Raw genomic sequence first — 18,740 nt, 5'->3', positions numbered from 1 at the left:
GTACACAAAGGTGTGGCTGGAGGGGGAAGTGCGGTGGGGAGGAAGTATCACACACAGGTTTGGCCCCAGGCGGAGGCCGGTTCTGGGTGCGTAACCCGCAGAGGGACGCTGTGCGCTGTGGTCCCCAGAGAGACTCGGGCAGGTTCGGACCCCCGCCTGGCCCAGCCAAGCGGTCAGTCCCCAGCGCGCAGGCGGGGGCGGGGCCGGGGCGGGGCCGGGGCGGGGCTTCCCGGCTCCGGGGCCTCCGATAAGGGCCTGAAGGGGCTCGGCGCTCCTGGGCGCTGCGATAAGGCTGCGGGTGGGCGTGTGAGTCGTGGGGCGCCGCCACGTCTGGAGGCCCCAACGCGGGTGGCCGGGGCCGGGGGCCAGGCTGGGGTCCGGGGCGGGGCGTCCGGAACAGTCACGCCGGCCTTCCTCCCGAGTCAGAGCCGCTAAAATGGCGGCGGCGGCGGCTGTGACAGCGTCCAGTGCCGGGTTCGGGGGCCTGGTCGCCTCGTCGGGAGCCGACTAGCGCCTTCCTGGGCGCTCGCGTCCTGGCCCCTGGGGCGCTGGCGCGCGGCCCCCAGCCAGGCCCTCGGTGCGCCCACCACCCCCCGTCCCGCGCGCCCATGAACTCCGTATCGCCGGCCGCCGTGCAGTACGGGAGCGGGAGCCCCGAGGGCGCGCGCCACCCCGAGGGCCGCAGACCGCGGGGGCCCCGAGTCTCGGACCCCAACGGCCTGGGGGCCTCTGGAGCCAGCGGCCCCGCTCTGGGCTCGTCCGCGGCAGCCCCCGGGGAGCCGGACGAAGTGGACAAGTTTAAGGCCAAGTTCCTGACTGCCTGGAACAACGTCAAGTACGGTGAGGAGGGGGCGGGCCCAGGGGGCTGGGTTCTGCGGAGCGAGCAAGCTGAGGGTTCGGCCAGGCTCAGAGGTCGGTGCAAGTCTAGGAGCAGACCCTACCCTCTTTTCCGAGTATTCCACCATTTGTTCTCCTCTGAGTCACCTGTGGGTCCCCCGCCCTGCCCTGCCCTGCTCAGGGCGGATCTGTGGCAGGTCCACCAGGGAATCTGTTTTCAAATCTTGTCCGTTCCTCTGTGACCTTGAGCAAGCTTTTTTGCTTCCCTGTGCTTCCATTTTTCCCTTCTGTAAAATGGGTATAATAATTAGAACTGCCTTAACTCATCCTGAATTGATGACAAATACTGGTGTGGCTGTTCCTGGGGGGGGGGCTGCCTCCATCTAAGAGGAATGTGGCATGAATTCCCCAGTGTCACCCTTGAGATGGGAAGTAGAATGGTCCCCATTTCACAGATGGGGGAATAGGAGCACTGTTGCTGTCATAACTGTTATGTTGCATGTCCGACATCTCACTGTCCCACGTCTCCGCAGGTTGGACAGTCAAAAGTCGGACCAGCTTTAGCAAGATCTCCAGCGTCCACCTCTGCGGCCGCCGCTACCGCTTTGAGAACGAGGGTGAGCTGGCAGCCCCAGGCCAGGGTTGAGGGAGGCCCCCAGGGGTGTTCCTGGTGGCAGTTGACAAGCCTGCTCTTGTAGGTGACATCCAGCGTTTCCAGCGGGACTTCATGTCCCGCCTGTGGCTCACATACCGCCGGGACTTCCCGCCCCTCGCTGGGGGCTGTCTGACCTCGGACTGTGGCTGGGGCTGCATGTTACGCAGTGGGCAGATGATGCTGGCACAGGGCCTCCTGCTGCATTTCCTGCCCAGAGGTGAGGGGCAGAGGGGGTACTGCACAGCAGGAATACAACCCAACCACGTAGGTCAGCAGTGTTAGAATTGTTTGTGAACTAACAGTTTAAATTCATGTTAGCATTGTGTGTAAAGTAAGTTTTGTGGGGGAGGGGGGTTGTTAGAGTTATTTATCAAGTTTCAGGAATGTGAAAATTGTTAAACTTGGGATCTCAGGAGCATTAGAATTGTGTGTAAAGCATGAGTAAATGGGAACTGTGCCCCCCACACATTGGCACCAGTTGATTACGTACTTCATCTCCACCAGACTGGACATGGGCCAAGAATGTCGGCCTCAGCCCCCCTGAGCCGTCAGGGTTGGCCTCTCCCAACCGACACCATGGGCCTGCTCGCTGGATGTCCCCTTGCTGGGCCCAGGGCACCCCTGAGCTAGAGCAGGAACGCCGACACCGGCAGATTGTGTCTTGGTTCGCCGACCACCCCAAGGCCCCCTTCAGCCTACACCAGCTGGTGGAGCTTGGGCAGAGCTCAGGCAAGAAGGCAGGTGACTGGTATGGGCCATCTCTCGTGGCACATATACTCAGGTGAGGGCCGCCATAGGGGACATGGGAGCCATTGGGTACCCCCAGGAACTCAGACCTTTCCTCCTGCCCCTAGGAAAGCTGTGGAGAACTGCTCAGAGGTCACCCGCTTGGTGGTGTACGTTTCTCAGGACTGCACAGGTAAGGGACTGGGAACCAAGGTGATGGAGTTCTCACCCTCAGCCAGTCACTACCTCAGCTGCCGATTAGGACCCACCTTTCTCAGAGGCTGAAACAAATACTGGGTCAGAGGGATCCTTTGGAAAGTCTTCAAGGCTTACACTGGGAAATGCTCAGGATCCCTCCGCTCCTTCTGAAGGAAACTTCAGGGGCTGCTCCCCAAGTGACAGAATAAAGGACAGAAGGACTTCCTTCTCTCAAGTCCAATTAACTCTTACTCTGTAAATAGTTCGGACACGTACAAAAGTCTGGTCTCCTCTGCCTCATAGGGTTGTCCTAAGAATTACATGAGTCGATAATACAAGTTAAACCCATAGAGTAGTGTTTGTCACATAGTAAATATTCCCTATCATCCTCCAAATCAGCTTAGAGAGGGTCTTAATAGGAGTCTCCATGGGTTGGTATCAGGGAATCTACAAAAACTGAATTTTTATACAAAATTGTAGGGGTTTGGGGCAAGTTTCAATTTTCATGGAGAGTCATTGTCTTAGTCCATTCGGGCTGCGATAACAAACAGCACCGATTGGGTGGCTTATAAACAATAGGAATTTATTTCTCATAATTCTGGAGACTGGGAAGTCTAAGGTCAAGGTGCAGGCAGATTTGGTGTCTGGTGGGGGCCCACTCCTTTTGTTTTGCTGTGTCCTCACATAGCAGAAGGGGCAAACAAGCTCTCTGGGGTCTCATTTTTGTTTTGTTTCCATTGAGGTGTAATTGACTTACTAGTTTCAGGTGCACAACATCATGATTCGATATTTGTGTACATTGCAAAATGATCACACAATGTTTAGTTAACATTCGTCACTGTACATAGTTTTAAAAAATTGGGGGTTACCTCTATTATAAGGGCACTAATCCTATTCTTAAGGGCTCTACCCTCAAAATCCTAATCACCTCCCAAAGGCCGTACCTCCTCATGCCATTACCTTGGGGTTAAGGTGATCACAAATTTTGGGGGGACACTGGTATTCCGATTATAGCATCTGTGTCTCCAGAAAGCGTTGAGTGTACGTACTTCTTTGAGTACCCGCAAGGGAGGTGGGGGAGAACAGAACACAGTGCGTCGGACATGAGGAGCAGGGACGCACCGTCCTTCGGTAGAGGACCGCTCTGCACTCCCATTTCTGTACTGGCAAACCCAGGCGCCGAGTCAGTGAGGGCCAGTCAGGCCTGGGATTCTGGCTATATGTTCTTTGTCCAACTCTCAGGGCCTTGGGAGTGTCCACACCTGCCTTGAGGCCCTGGGATTATCTGGGAGAGTCTGGGGCCTCTGCAAAGATGTCCTTATCCACTGATGATGGGAGTGTCTCACCCCCCACCCCCAGAGATTGCTCAGGCGAGGTTGGGCCCCTGGGGATGGAGGGCCACACTCTGAAGCTTGAAGGGTGGTGAGAAGGTGACCTGCTACCCTGTCCTTCCAGTGTACAAGGCAGACGTGGCGCGCTTGGTGGCTAGGCCAGACCCCACAGCTGAGTGGAAGTCTGTGGTCATCCTGGTGCCCGTTCGGCTGGGTGGCGAGACTCTCAACCCCGTGTATGTGCCCTGTGTGAAGGTAGGTTCAGCCAGATTCCATCGTGCCTCTCTCCAGGAGCCCTCCAGGCTTTTGTCTGCTTGGGTTAGGTATACTTATGTGCTGCCTTCATTCCTTCATCTGTTTATCCAATAGTTAAGGGCACCTGTTAATGGGCCAAGCACTCTCCCAGCTGCTGGGAATTCAGATGCGAACAGGCAAAAATTTATGCCCTCTGGGATTAGACATTCTAATGGAATGACAGGCAGTGGGTTTGGAACCAAATAGACAGTTTTGGCATTACAACTCAGATTGTAAAGGAACCAAAACTAACACGATGAAGGTTAGAGGGGGGTGGCCGCGCAGCCTGGAAAAGCCCCACTCCTGCCAGGGGCACACTATGAGGAGTGTTCCAGGAAAAGGGAACGGCAAGGCTGGAAAGACCCTGGTGTGTCTGCACTCAGAACAAAGGCCACAGATCTCCCCATAGCCCACAGGACCCTGAACCATGTCCTTGACCCTTTCTTGACCTCATCTTCTCCCACTCTCCTCACTCATTCTGTTGCTGCCATACAGCCCTCCTCATTGTTCTCAGAACACACCTGCCTCAGGACCTTTGCACTTGCTGTTTTCCAAGATGCACTCTTAACTCCCCATCTTTGCTGAAACAGCCCCTCCTAGTGAGGCCCTCCCTGACTCCTCTATTTATAATTGCAAAACTCCCTCTTATCCCAGTGTTATCACCTTCTGACACAGAACTCACGGATCTTATTCCTTGTTCATCTCCCACACTTCAGCTCCATAAGGCGGTCCTGATCACCGGTATTGTCTGTCGTGGTCACTGCTGCCCTCAGGGCCCAGCACAGGCCTGGGCTTGCACTTTGGGCCTTGGCTAAGTGTGTGTTAACTGACTGCCTGATAGCACCTGCCCTGAGTCCTCAGCTTTGCCCATTCTCCTCCCTGCAGGAGCTCCTACGTTCAGAACTGTGCCTGGGCATCATGGGGGGCAAGCCGCGGCACTCACTGTACTTCATCGGCTACCAGGGTAGGCCTGCCCCATCCAGCTCATCCCACCCCACCCCACCTTACCCTTCCCTAGCCCCATTCACGCCTCCTCCCCTGCAGATGACTTTCTGCTCTACCTGGACCCCCACTACTGCCAGTCCACTGTGGATGTCAGCCAGGCTGACTTCCCCCTAGAGGTGAGCTGGGATCCCAGAGCGGGGTTGGGGGGCATGTGGAGGGAGCTGGGGTCCCCTAAACTACCCTCATTTGTCTGCCCCAGTCTTTCCATTGCACCTCACCCCGCAAGATGGCCTTCGCCAAGATGGACCCAAGCTGTACTGTGGGGTTCTATGCTGGAGACAGGAAGGAGTTTGAAACACTGTGCTCAGAGCTGACCAGGGTGAGCAAGAGGAGTGGTGGAGGGTTGAGAGGAAAGGGGCCGGGCTGGGGTGGGAGAGGAACAGAGTCCTGAGGTCAGCAGACCTGGACAGGCTGCTTCTAGGCTGTTATCAAGGTTGTCATCCTACCCACAAGCTACAAAGGCCCAGCTCTGAATAGACCCAAAAAAGGGACAGAATGTGAAGTTAGGGGCATTGCTACTTTGGCGGACAGCTGCACTCAGGAGCTCAAGTGGTAGGACCTCTCCCCATCTCTTGGCTCTACTATCCCATGAGGGCTTTACCCTTATGGTGGCAAAAGTTGGCACCTACTGCCTAGTTCAGTGGAAAGGGAGCCCCACTTTCACAGCAGAACTTCCAGGGCTGCTTTTCATTGGCTGGTCACATGCTCTTCACTGAACCAGTCACTGTCCCAGGGAACAGAAGGTGCTGATTGTCTGGCCTGGGCCATTGCCCTAGAGGGATGGGAGCTGAGTTCAGGCAGCACCTTTTAAATACTCCTATACCTGATAGGCTAGCTATGCATGCAGGGAAGTCACATGGCTACTGCTTTTTTGAGCTGCTCTCCCTCCTCCCATCAGGTCCTCAGTTCTTCCTCGGCCACAGAACGATACCCCATGTTCACCCTGGCTGAGGGCCATGCTCAGGACCACAGCTTGGACCACCTCTGCTCCCAGCTCTCCCAGCCAGCTTTGCAGCTTCCTCGAACTGGGCGGCTCCTCAAGGCCAAGCGCCCAAGCTCCGAGGACTTTGTGTTTTTATAAAGGGATGGGATAGGGGAGAAGATGGAACAGACACTATTTATTTTTTTATTTATGTCACACTGGGTATAGGAGCTTATTGAACTTTGGTGGTGATGGGACTCCCCCTTCTCACCCCCTGGATAAAGCAGCTGAGACCAGCCCTGGAAATCTCCAGGCTGGGGCCATTCAGCCAGGGACAGCCTGCAGGCCCGCCTCCCACCAGCTGGGCCCTCGTCACAGGGCAGAGGGAGTGCGGGCTCCTGGGCAACCACTCAGGGCCTGACTCAAGTACTGTAGTTTGCACTGGACTGCCTGTGCCCATCACTGGTCTCGAGGCCCCTGTCCTGCCAAGGGCTGGTGGCCATGGGGAACTGTGGCTGCTGGGGGCTAATAAAACTGTTTGACTTGACTTCAGCTATGGCTGGACCCAGCACGTAAGAGATGGGACCCAGTGTGTGTCTAAAGGTGACGTTTCCAAGTCACCTGGGGAACTTGTTAATGGGCCTCACCTTCCACATCTGTAAGATGGGAATTTTCCCTTGCCCACAGACATGCAGCTCTATACAGTCAACAAGAGGTTGATGCATTCGGGGGCTTAATTGTAGGGAAGGAATCTGGGGGACCCTGCCTGCTCCATCGTGCTCAGGGGCCACTCTTGGGCCCCTGTTGCTTCCTCCGTTGCCGGCCCACCAGGCGGAAGTGCAGCCGTTTTGGATTGAGGCCAAAGGCCTGCAGTCTCTGATGGCTGAACTTGTGTCCACCAAGTGTCACCGTGGGGCCCAGGAGACGAGCCTTCTTGCCCCTCCTTTGCCTCTGGGGGGCTGGCTTCTCAGTGGGTGACACAGGGTCCGCCTCTTCCTTTGCTGGGGGGCTCTCAGGCCAGAGCTGCTTCCCACAGGCCCCATCAGGTGCCAGCAGCTGCCCCTGCGGGCTGGCTTTGTCTCTCTGTGGCTTCCCTGTGGCTTCCGTGGGTGTCTCTGTCCTGGGGGAGGAAAGTCAGGGCTCAAGCCGGGCATGATTAGGCCCCTTCCTGGTACACATTCCCCATTTTACAGATGAGGAAAGGAGAGGAACAGAGAGATGACAATGCAGCAATTCAAGGGCCTACCTGGAATTCAAACACCAAAACCAGGGTTTTTTTACGGAACCCTGACACTGGACTGTGTTACAGATAATTCTGGTATTTGAGCCCAGGCCTACACTAAGCTATTCACATAAATTAACTCATTTCAGCTTAAAACCAACTCTCTGAACTCCTACCACCCCTGCTTTATATACAGACCAGGAAAAAACATGGTAACAGTAGCTAAAACCTATTCAGCATTTACTATGTTTTAAGCACTTCTAACAAATTGATTCACTTAATCCTCAAAAAAACCAACAAGAAATGATCCGTCTTTATCTCCATTTTATAAATGAGGAAATGCCCTCGAGGGCAAGTGACGGACGCCCAAGGTCACACAGCTGTAGCCCAGCTTTGAATCCAGGTCTGAGAGGGGAGGGCACTCCCAAGGTCATGCAGTAAATGGCTGACATGCAAACCCCTCCGGGCCTGGCAGGCTCCCCAGCCCACCTTCCCCCAGCCAGTGACACTCACTCTGGGCAGAGCGACTTGAAGATCTGCCTCTTTTTCCATGAGTTCTGGGCCTTCTGGCTATATGCCCTCTTGTCCTGCAGCTCCTCCTGCTCCGACCTGCAGGCGCCCAGTGGACATGCCTGTCACTGGGTGCTCTGGGGGGGTGACCGTGTGTGCCTGCCCACCCTTTCTCCTGACTGCCTGGCCCGCCCCACCCTGTCACCTGTACATGCAGGTCTTCTTCAGGGAGCACCACCTGTTCAGCTCCTTGTCGTCAGCAGCAAGGATCTGTATGGAATGGGAGGGGGTGCATTAGCCTGGGGGGAGGTGGGGAAAGGGCGCTGACCCTAAGGCTCAGTTACCTCATCACTCAAAGCAGGTAATGCTAGTACCACTTGGCAGGGATGTCATGATGATGGGAGAGATCGGATTTCTGTTGAGGGCAATCCATGTTTCTTGTGGAGGACATCAAATGGGAAACACTCAGAAAAGGGTTCTGCTCCAAGTCACACAGCCAGGAAGTGGCTGATTACAGATTCCAGTTTGGGTCTGGGGCCCTGGAGCCCGCACCCATTCACCACGTCCCAGCAGCCTCAGGGCAGGGGTCTCTATGCCAGTCACCAGATGTGCTAATTATAGATGAGGCCAGGTTCCCATCCCCCAGGCTCCTGCCTCCAGGCCTCCGTTTCCTCATTTATAAGGTGGGCATCCCCTCAGAACCTCCTGGAATATCATTGAGAAGACTGAGTGAACGCAGGTGATACGAGCTCAATAAACACTGGCTGTTTTTACTGACCATGAAGAGTGGAGCACCCACGCCATCATGGCTAAGGGACATGTGCCGTTCAAAGAGCCACACAGTCGTTTCAGCCCCAAAGCCACGAGGTGGGAGCTGTTATTAGGCCTGGTTTTATAGATGGGGAAACTGAGGCACTGAGCCTAAAGTCACATGTCCAAGGTCTCACAGCTGGTAAGTAGCTAAGCCAGGATTTGAACCCAGGCCATCTGGTTCCAGAGCCCACCTAGTCTTAACGGCCACCCTGCTGCAGATATATAGTAACAGAATTAAAGACAGCTGATCCCTGAACAACACGGGTTTGAACCGCACGAGTCCACTTAAATGTGGATGTTTCAATAAATACAGTAAATGTTTTTTTCTTTATGATTTTAACATTTTCTTTTCCCTATTGTAAGAATATTATATGTAACATTATAACATAAAATATGCGTTAATTAACTGTTTAAGGTATTACTAATGCTTCTGGTTAACAGTAAGCTATTAGTACAGTAAGCTATTAATACGCAGATGCGGAACACACAGATACGAAGGGCCAACTATAGTTGAGTTTTTGGGGAATCAAAAGTTATACGTGGATTTTCAACTGCACAGGGGTCGGTGCCCCTAATCCCCATGCTGTTCAAGGGTCAACTGTAATATTTATAAGGGGCTGTTTGAAGCCCCCCGTCTCACAGAAACCCTGAGGCAGGAAATATTATTAGTACTGCCATTAGCACTATTCCTGTTCTTTTCGAGATGAGGAAACAGGTGCTGGGGCAGCACCTGCTGGCTTGTGCTACCTCTTACCTACTGGGCATCCCCCAGTGTCCCGAGCCCACTGGGAGTCCTACCTCCTCGGTGCTGAGCCCGAAGTCACAGGGCACCACGGCGCGGTACTTGAAGCGACAGGGCAGGTCGTCGATGACATCCTCATAGTCCAGCCGGTAATACTCGTCCAGGTACTCCTCGAATGTCTTGTCCTCTGCATGGGGAGAGCCGGGCTGCTGGGGTGAGCCAGGCCCTGTGGCACCCCCGCCTGCCTACTGCGTGCCCGCCCGCAGCCTCACCAGGGTTGAATACGGGCTTTTTCTGCCCCACAGCAGCAGCAAAAGGCGACTTGCGCTTTTTCTTGCCTGTAGAGGGGACCTCAAACTTCTTCTTCCGCGGCTGGCTGGGGTCATAGTCAGCATCCATCTGCCGGGCACGCAGGTCAGGCCAGCCCTCAGGGCCCCTGGGACCCTCTAAGGCCCCGCCACCCCCCTGCGCATGGCACCTACATTGAAGCCTGGGTCCTCACAGTGCAGCTCCTGGGGGCTCCAATCTCCACCCTGCTCCTGTCCAGCCCATGCGTCCCAGTTCCAGTCATCTGGTTCCAGAAGACAGACAGGAAGTGGGGGGCTCCAGGGGTTCAGGGTGGGATCTCAGGCTTTAGGCCCAGCATTCCCACCCTAGCCCGGTGACCTCACCTTCAAGCCCTTCCTCTTCCTCAAATCGCGGCTTCTCCTCTTCCATGGTGCCATAGTACTCGTCCCCGAAGCATTTCTGCAAGGTCGGGGGGCCAAGAGGGTAAGCAAGGCCCACTCCCCTCAGTCAGCTTTCCTCTGGCACCACACATGGCTCCCCAGCACCCTCTCAGAATGCAGCTGCTGATGTGGGCCTGACAAAGCGCGCCAGGGACGCCTCTAAGACCCCACCCCCACGTGTCCCCATCACTGCTAAGAACCCGGAAGGTTATAACCATACATTTAAGTGCCTGCCACTAAACTGGGGACTTCGAGAGGGCAGGGACCGCTGTGCTGTCTGGTGCTTGGCATACAGTAGGTGATCAACGAATGTTACACTGGTTCTTGCTACTCCATGAGCTCCAAGAGGGCTGACACTGTATTGGGCCCTTACTGGAACCCCAATGCCCAGTGGGTACCTAGCAACGGCAGGTATTGCTAATCAAGTCATTTACTGAGCACCTACTGCATGCCCAAAGCTGGCTGCATCTCGCTGCATATGTACAAGCACACTGACACAGAAACTACCTCCATTCTATTGAGAAACTGAAGCTCAGGAGTGAGAAGCTTCTGGAAAGTGAAGACTAAACTCGGACTACACAACACCCCCCCACACACTCTGGTTTTCACATGGCCCACCTATACATCCTCAGTCCCCTTCGCTGACCTCCCAGACACGGTCAGGGGCCTCTTTGGGGTTCCCGCAGTCCCCACTGCTTCCCACACACAGCCTTGTCACCTGTTTCTATGGCCTGATGCTATGTTCCCACAAGTACAAGAAAAAGCATTAATGACGTAATGAATGAGTTTAAAGGAACTACAGCAACCCACTGTTCCTTGAGCATTTACAGCTAAACTTTTATGTGTATTCCTCTCCAGCTATCTTTACTACAGTTCTGAGATAGATGCTATGGTTAGACCACTTTACAAAGGCTCAGAGAGGTCCAATCACTTTTCTGAGACCACACAGCTGGGAAACGACCAGATTCCAGAGCCACGCTCCTGAGCACTGAGCTGCATGACCGGGCCAGGGTGTAGGGGCCACACCTGCATAAGTTGGTCATGCTGGGTGGGGTCGAAGTCATCCTCGAGGTCCCGCTCCTCAAAGCCCAGCGTCCTGTTGCCCGTAACCTGCCGCAGCTTCTCCAGTTTGGCCAGAATCTCCTTCCTCTTCAGGTTCTTCAGCTGTTTGAGCTCCTCCTGCTTTTTCGCCTTCTCCTGTGGGTGGCAGGCCCGGGGGTAGGGAGAGGGAGGATATAGGCTCTCCCCACAGGCTAGGGGGCCCACCCAAACCCACCACCCCCACACTCACCCTCCTCTTTCGCTCCCGAGTCTCCTCCCTCCTCTCCTTCCTGCGCTCATCCTTACGGCGCACAGAGGACGTGATGCTCCGAGGGTAGGTCTTGACCTGTGGACCACAGAGATGATTCTGTTATCTCCTGGCCTGGGCCCCACAAGCTGGCTCCTCCCAAAGCCCCGCCCTGGCCACCCACCAAGGCCGAGTCCGGCTCCTCAAAGCGGAAGTTGTATTTGTGCTCGAAGTCCTCCTGCTTCTTCAGAAACAGCTCCCCCTCATCTGAGGAGTCTTCCACAGCCAGCTGGACTGGGGGGCCTGAGACCCTGAGGGATGAGATGAGATGGGGCTGGCATCAGCCGAGCTCCTGTATACCAGCCATATTAACTCAGTCCTCTCAAGAACGACACAGTAGCGTGCCACCACTAGCCCCACTATACAGATGGGGAAACAGAGGCACCAAAGTCTAGCAGCAGGGTCAGGATTTGAACTAGTGCCACCTGGCTCCAAGAGCCCACACTCTGCGGCCCTTCACAGATGACTAACCCTGCTCCCATCTGGGTGAAAAAAGTAAACACCTGTTACCCCTTGCTTTCTGGCCAGCATTGGCTCCAGGGCCCTGGGGGGGGGGGACATGGCTGCTCACCCTTCCTCCTCTTCCTCCTCCTCCTCCTCCTCTCCCTCCTCCTCATAGCGTTTGTTGAGGATATAATCCCGTAGGAACTGCTCCCCTTCATCCAGTTCTGGGTTGTTCCAATATTCCTTGAGGTGAGTCTGGGGGTGAAGCAGTGACAGGACCCACGTTATAGACTTGCACACAGGGAAGGCAGACATGCGTACCAAGTGGATTCAAGTGACAAACTTCACAGCCAGCCTGTAAAGTAGATGGGAGGCAGTATCCCCATTTCACAGAAGTAAAAACTGAGGCCCAGAGATGGGTGCACCCTATCTCCAGAGTATGTATACTTAGCTACCCTTTCAAGGATTGGTTTCTGGAAAAAGGTTGGTTAGAGGCAGGAAAGGCAATACAGTCCTTCAATGACTACTTGTGGAAACTCACCAGCTCTCTCAGGGTCTCAAGGTTCTGAATCTCCTTTTGCCCCTTCAGCCATTCGACATAGTCAGCATGGTCTTGGGCCTGGGGGAAGACCAGCGCTCAGGGTCTGCAGGAACCCCAGAGCCTGCTCCCTGCCACGAGCCCGGATCTAGCAAAGCCCCAGCACCCACCTTCTCCTCCTTGGTTTTGGCACGTTTCTGCAGCAACCCAGAGCTACCTTCTCCAGCACTGTTCTCATCCTCACTGTCCTCCACGAATGCCCGGAAGCTGCTCACACAAGAGAACAAGTCTCAGGAGAGGCAGGCTGGCCCCTGCCGACTGCCCCAAGATGAACCCCATTCACAAGCTCAGAGTACTTCTGAGACATAGAGAGCCTTATCAAGCCCATTTAACAGATGAGGAAACTGAGATATGGAAAGAACAAGTAACCTGCCCAAGAACACACAACCATTAAGCAACAGAACGGGATTTGAACCCAGGCCTGTCCAACCCTAGAGCCTCAAATGCTATCCATTTGGACACTCGCCCCCCCAGCTCACCTTTCCTTCAGCTGTTGCTGCTCCTCCACGTAACTTTTTGATGAGACCTGCTGCAGAGAGGATGCTGTGGGCCTCAGGCTCAGCCTCGGGCCCCTCAGCCCACACCCGGCCTCCACCCTACCCACCTGGAGTCTCTGATTGGAGGTCTCCCCATCTGAATTCTCCTCGTCGACATATTTGCTGTGCAAGGAAGGGTGGGGGCTTCAAAACAGACTCCCCACAGCCCGTCCATCCCAGAGGGGTGGGGAATGCTTATGAGCAACAGGTAGAAGAGCCAGTGGGGTACAGGCAGTCACCAAGGAGCCTGCTCTCTGAGGTTCCCTCAATTCTGGTGAGTCACTGGCTTCTTCCCACCCCTGCCCCTAAGCTCACCATGTGTCTGCCTGCTTTGGGAAGGTGGGATAGGGGGTGGTATGTGTTAAGCCTTCTCCTCACCCTTCTTTCTCCAAGATAACCTTCCTCTCATAGTCCTTCAGGTACATGGGCCGCACCTTCTTTTGCTTCTCGGCTGCCAGCTCCCCCTCACTCTCCGAGGACGTTGCTGCAGGGCCACCAGAAAACACCTGCCATCACCCACAACCCCCTTCCTTCCCAGGGAGAGAATCCCACTGGGCTGGGCTAGGTCAGGTAGAGGCTTAAAAGCCACCAGTTCCCTGCTATACAACAGGTATCACACCAGCTACCACTTGGCAGTAAGTACCTGGTGGTGATCATTCAGTGAGTAACTCATGTTCTGAACAGTACCAAGCACACCAAAGACCCTCTGCTAAGCACTTTTGACATGAAATGATTCCTTATATAGTCACAACAAATAATAAGGCAATGAGGAACCTGGGCCTTGGGAAGGAGCAGCCTCACACCTGTTCTCTGGTAGAAGGTGGCATCTTTCTGATAAATGCGGGGGTCCTTTTTCTTCAACAAGGAGAGAGTCCTGTAAAAGTCACGCTCCTGTTGGGGGTCAAATTCCTAGGGCAGAAAAAGGATTGGTGAGAGACTTCAAAAGAGGGGGGGGGTAGTAAGGAACTGGGGCAGGTGGACTAAGAGGGTGTTGGAATTAGGGTGGTGGGAGGGGTAAACATTAGGAGGAAGGGGGATGCCACTGGGGAGAAGCTGGCGAGGCTGGGTGAAAGTGGGAAAAGGGAGGGCAGGCCACACCTAAGTACAGGGTAAGAGACAGAAGTAGGTAGTGGGGCAAAGGGAGGGTACTTCCTGGGACAATGGATTGACATGGGGAAGGTGGGCAGAGAGAGCACATAGTGAGCAACAGGAGGGGCTTGGCTGCACAGTGAGGCGGGAAGATGCAGCAGATGTGGGGAGCAACCCCATGTGGCAGAGATGTACCTCTTCCGGGACAGAGTAGGACACAGAAATGGTTAGATTCTTGGAAGAGTAAATGGGGGACAAAGGGGTCGCACAAAACACATCAGTATGGGCAGATGGACCCTTGGCGGGGGAGGGGGACGAGGGGGATTTGGCAACCCCCCTGGGGAAGGGAAGGGCGCTGTCCCTCATGGGATTGGGGACGGGGTTGGACGCTCCGGCAGGAAGCAATGGAGTTGGGAGTTAACTACCCCCTGAGGTAGGGGTCAGGATACGGTGGGGGGCTTGAATGCCTCCCGCACGTCCGGGACCGGGATGAGGAAGCTCACAACGCGCTCGTCGCTGGAGTCTGACTCGGAGCTGGAGTCGTCGCCGCCGTCTCGGTCCCGGTAGCGATCTTTCACTGCGGGGCACAGACGGGAGCCCCCCCAGATCAGCTTGGGGGGGACCAGATCAACACCCCCGCTCCCCGACGACCTGCAGCGCCGGCGCTATGCGCGCATGCGCCCTGCACTCACGTCGCTGCAGCTCCTCGCGTTCCCGGTAGCGGCCATACCGCGCGGCGAACGCTGCGTTCACCCGTAAGGGTGACGGCCCGCGCGACTCCGGCATGGCGGCTCTGAGGTCCATTGCGCACGCGTACCGCGAGCACCGCCCCTCACAAGGAGGCAGGTCTGCTCTTGGCCCCGCCCAAACGCGAGCTTTAAAGAGGGCGGAGACTCGCGGGCAGCGCCTAACCCCACCCCTAGTTTTTCCGGGATTCCTTACGCCCCTTGACCGCAGTCCCCACCCACGGATTACGCCTCAGCGAGGAAGGCTGCTGCCACCGCCCACCCCACCCAACCCCCGGAGCTCCGGCACCCAGCTGACATCTGGGGGCCCTTTCTCCACTTGCGGTTTCCTGCCTCCCTTCCGTTCCGACAGCGCAAACCGCTGCTCCACCTAGCGCACTCCCCCGTGGTGCCCTGACAATTACCACTCTCTCCCCTTCCCCGAAGCATCCATGAGCCACGACCCCCGTGCCCACCGCCCCCACGAACGTCCTGGACGTGCGACTCTCCATCGCAGACTCAAAAATCAGAAGCCACCAGCGCTGTGATCATGCACAAGTCTTAATTTAATGGGTAAAAACATTAAATTATCACACACAACTTTTTTCCATAAAGCTTAATAAATAGAATCTTTTTTTAACATTGTACAAGAGACTGGAAAACAAAATATGAACTCATGCTACCCTTTTATTCATTTGGAACTCCCTCCACCCCCCATGCTTGAAAACAGTGTGCACACTTGAGGTCTCTCTCTGGGTACAGCCAGCCAAAATCGCCAGGTTCCAGGAGCCCTGGAAGCGATGACCTCACTCTGGAGCTGAAGCTTTAAACGCTCTGCCCTTGGGACTCATCTGCAGCCCCAGCAGTATGGGGCTTGAAGGAAACTGAACCGTTTAGGTGGCTGTTGACTGCTGGAGCCCTTCTCTGCCCAACACTTGATCAAAAGGGGTGAGAAAAACAAATGAGAAATGCCCCGTAAACACACACACCCCCCAGAAATCAACACCAATAAACCACAAACTGGTGCCCCTCCACCTTTGGCAGTGGGCAGGAGGAGCAAGAAGAGAAAGTGTTTCTTTCCTCCTTTATTGACATAAACCCCAGCTGGGTCCTGTTGCTGGAGTGGGTGGCCGCAGGTCACAGCGGTGCCACCGTGTGCCCTTGCAGTATGTCCATGAGATCCTGAGCCCCGCTTCTCCGTGCCAGCTCAAGGGGTGTGAGCCCCCTTGCATCCCGATGATGGAGATCAGACTCAGCAGCTAGGAATCTGACCACAGATCTGTGGCCCTCTAGCACTGCCAGATGGATAGGGAGCGCCCCAGTGTCATCAGGGGCATTGACATCAGCACCATGCTCTACCAAAACCTTCAGGGTGTCGAGGAATCCAGTGCGGGCTGCATCATGGGCTGGAGTGGTGCCAGAGGCATCCTGGACATTGGGGCTGGCACCTTGCTTCAGGAGCTCCAGGGCGATGGTGGGGCTGCCAAACATCATGACCTGTGCGAGGGCAGAGTGTAGGGGGTCCTTAAGGGAGAGGTTCCAGGAAAAGGGGTCACTGGAGAGAGGGGTCATTCACAAATAGGGAACAGCAGAGAAGAGGTCCTCTGGAGAATGAGGAAAGCCCAGGGAACACAAGTCCTTGAGGGCAGCTGTTTGAGACCCCAGAGAACTAGGTCTCTTAAGGAATAGGGACCCCCAAGAAACTGGTCACTCCCCTAAAGATAAGACATCCCCCGAGGGAATAGCCCCTATAGGAACTTTCAAGGAACCTTAGAACCTCCCCCAAGGAACCAGAGAATCCCCCTCAGAGAAGGGAAATTACCAGGAAATATAAACCCCCCTCTAGGAAATTGGCCTCATAGACTGAGAACCGTTTTCCCAAAGGACTTGACAACCCCCTCAAGGGAAAGGAGATGCCCAGGGAATCTGAAACCCCTTCTCAAAGGAATAGCCCCTCCCATATAATCAGAATGCACCCCTGAGCACCTGACCCCACAAGAAATGGGGTTCGCTTATAAAATGACTCGCACGGAATGGGGACTACCATGCAATCTGTAACTGTTCCTCCATTGGAACCTCACAGAATATACCAGAAATCTGAAAATAACCCAGGGATGGAGATTCCTGTCACCCCCGCCCCGCAAAGAAACTGGATACCTCTCAGATAATCCCTTCTTCCATCGATGGAATCCCCCCCCCCATAGAAGCCCAAAGAAACCAGAGCCGTCCCATGAAACCGGGATCCAAAGACGTTGAACCCTCACTCATGGAATAAGAACCTCTCCAGGGAAACCGAATCCCCGGCGCCCAGAGAACAAGGAATACTCTAGAGATGGAAAAACTTCCCCTCCCCCATCCTAACACCATCCACCACCCACCTACGAAAGGGGACCTCAGGGAGCAACGTCAGCCCAGAGATGGAGGACCGGATCCCAATTAGCCACCACTGGGGCCAGATTACAGGATCCCAGTTCTCGCTGCCGGCCGGCCCGGCCTCACCTGTAGTGCCGTCTTGCCGAAGCGGTTCAGGACGTCGGGATGCACCAGCTCGCGGTGCAGAAGGCGGCGCACCTCCTGCACGTCGCCCCGGGCCGCGGCCCCGCTCAGCAGGTCGCCGGCGCGGACCTCCTCCAGCAGCATATCGATACTGGCGGCCTGCGAAGCCCCCCGCCCCACCCCAACGCGGTCAGTACGGGGCAAACCACGGACGCTGGCCCGAACAACCCTCCGGCGGCGCGCCCGGCCTGAGCCAGGGTCCTGGCCCGGCTTGCCAGTCGGAGGCTCCGGTGCGACCCCCGCCCTCCAGGCGGGCTCCTCCCCTCTGTCAGCCGGTGGGTCGCGAGGGGCTGGGAGCTGGGCCCAACCCTCCGCCGCCCGCAGGGCCCAACCCGGCGCCCGCCCCTTGGGGGCTGGGTCTCCCCCCAACTCACCCTCCCTCCTCCTCGACGGGCGGGGTCTCTTCTGAGCCAGTGCGGCGGATGCGGCCGCCTAGCCGACCGCCGGGAGGAGGAGCCAGCGTGCTCGAGGCCCCGCCCCCTAACGCCACGGATTTGTTTTCTTATGAACTCGCTACCTAGTACCCCAGTCGCGTTGCCCGGGGTGCGACCTTGCGGCGCCCCGCCCATACATCCAGTGTAGCCAATGGCGACTCGTCGCCGAGGAAGTTTTGCGCTTTGGTATGGGCGGTGCCGCTCCTGATTGGCCGAGAGGCGGCGACCGGTGGACCGCCGGCAACGGCGGGGTTTTCAGTTTTTCAAACGCGCTTGGTGGGCGGGAAAGAGGGCCGGTTTAACTGACCCAAGGGAGAAAGGTCAGGGGTATGGTAGCGCGGGCTGCTCCAGGACCTCTGCACCTCCGAGGGAAAGGGAGGCAGGACTGGGGCCGCCCAGTCCAGGGTTCCACCATTTACTCGGTGATAAGCATTTATTCGCCCTTACGAGGCGCGGAGCGTTTTTTCATTCACCCAGTATGCAGGAACCGTTACCGGCGCTGGGGAGCGCACATTCAAGCACCTAAATAGTTTAAGATACCGTTAAACACCGTGAAGAAAATGAAACGGGAAAATGAGAGTGGGTGAAAGAAGGAATCATGTTCTGGCTCAGACTGAGCTAGCCCTGGCACAGCAAGTGCAAAGGCGAAGAGGAAAGTTCATGCTGCAGCTGCCACGTGGTTGAGCCTGGGAGGTGGTTCTTACAGAGGCCTTCATTCGAACATTTACTGAACACCTACTGTGTACTAGACGCCCAACTGTTAAGCGAGCCGGGCAGCACCTGCTGTGGGGCGTCTACGTTTAGGGCGAAAGAAGACAACAGTTAAGTCCTTTCAGAGTGGTAAACGCTAAGGAGCTGATAAAACAGGGTAAGTGATAGTCTCTTGGGAAAGGAAGGCCATTGAAATAGAGTTTAGGGAGGGCCACCCTGAGTCGGTGACATTGATTTGATACCTGAAGGTACGGGAAGGAGCCATGTGGGTATCTAAGGAAAAGCATGCCAGGTGGAGGGTACTACAAATGCAAAG

General features: G+C 55.7%; 3 protein-coding genes across 6 annotated transcripts; 1 reads left to right on the top strand and 2 right to left on the bottom strand.

The window, feature by feature from the left end:
* Nucleotides 1–210: 210 nt before the first annotated feature.
* ATG4D (autophagy related 4D cysteine peptidase) lies at nucleotides 211–6,520 on the top strand. 2 transcript variants are annotated; one of them, XM_081076371.1, is made up of 10 exons: nucleotides 211–840; nucleotides 1,371–1,454; nucleotides 1,536–1,709; nucleotides 1,997–2,273; nucleotides 2,347–2,411; nucleotides 3,872–4,002; nucleotides 4,927–5,005; nucleotides 5,086–5,162; nucleotides 5,246–5,365; nucleotides 5,945–6,520. In XM_081076371.1, the coding sequence occupies exons 1-10, from the start codon at nucleotides 609–611 to the stop codon at nucleotides 6,125–6,127; spliced, it is 1,422 nt and encodes a 473-aa protein (XP_080932497.1). In that variant the 5' UTR covers nucleotides 211–608; the 3' UTR covers nucleotides 6,128–6,520. The 2 variants fall into 2 exon arrangements, with proteins under 2 accessions (XP_080932497.1, XP_080932498.1); XM_081076372.1 differs by lacking the exon at nucleotides 1,536–1,709 and having other exon boundaries at nucleotides 235–840.
* KRI1 (KRI1 homolog) lies at nucleotides 6,145–14,823 on the bottom strand. Of its 2 annotated transcripts, none has more exons than XM_081076369.1 (19): nucleotides 14,691–14,823; nucleotides 14,502–14,575; nucleotides 13,713–13,818; nucleotides 13,288–13,393; nucleotides 12,978–13,032; nucleotides 12,853–12,902; nucleotides 12,484–12,580; nucleotides 12,317–12,394; nucleotides 11,903–12,030; nucleotides 11,456–11,582; nucleotides 11,275–11,370; nucleotides 11,010–11,180; nucleotides 9,927–10,002; nucleotides 9,738–9,826; nucleotides 9,528–9,654; nucleotides 9,312–9,442; nucleotides 7,906–7,970; nucleotides 7,704–7,799; nucleotides 6,145–7,088 (listed from the first exon to the last, which is right to left on the bottom strand). In XM_081076369.1, the coding sequence occupies exons 1-19, from the start codon at nucleotides 14,800–14,802 to the stop codon at nucleotides 6,749–6,751; spliced, it is 2,124 nt and encodes a 707-aa protein (XP_080932495.1). In that variant the 5' UTR covers nucleotides 14,803–14,823; the 3' UTR covers nucleotides 6,145–6,748. The 2 variants fall into 2 exon arrangements, with proteins under 2 accessions (XP_080932495.1, XP_080932496.1); XM_081076370.1 differs by having other exon boundaries at nucleotides 12,853–12,899.
* A 445-nt stretch (nucleotides 14,824–15,268) lies between these two features.
* On the bottom strand, nucleotides 15,269–17,818 carry CDKN2D (cyclin dependent kinase inhibitor 2D). Of its 2 annotated transcripts, XM_081076804.1 has the most exons (3): nucleotides 17,654–17,818; nucleotides 17,223–17,378; nucleotides 15,269–16,220 (listed from the first exon to the last, which is right to left on the bottom strand). In XM_081076804.1, the coding sequence occupies exons 2-3, from the start codon at nucleotides 17,361–17,363 to the stop codon at nucleotides 15,861–15,863; spliced, it is 501 nt and encodes a 166-aa protein (XP_080932930.1). In that variant the 5' UTR covers nucleotides 17,364–17,378; nucleotides 17,654–17,818; the 3' UTR covers nucleotides 15,269–15,860. The 2 variants fall into 2 exon arrangements, with proteins under 2 accessions (XP_080932930.1, XP_080932931.1); XM_081076805.1 differs by lacking the exon at nucleotides 17,654–17,818 and having other exon boundaries at nucleotides 17,223–17,630.
* Nucleotides 17,819–18,740: the final 922 nt, after the last annotated feature.

Source organism: Rhinolophus hipposideros (assembly GCF_964194185.1).
Source record: "Rhinolophus hipposideros genome assembly, chromosome: 16".
NCBI classification, from domain to species: domain Eukaryota; kingdom Metazoa; phylum Chordata; class Mammalia; order Chiroptera; family Rhinolophidae; genus Rhinolophus; species Rhinolophus hipposideros.
The sequence above is the reverse complement of the archived record's forward strand: the minus strand, read 5'-3'. Positions and strand labels throughout refer to the sequence as shown.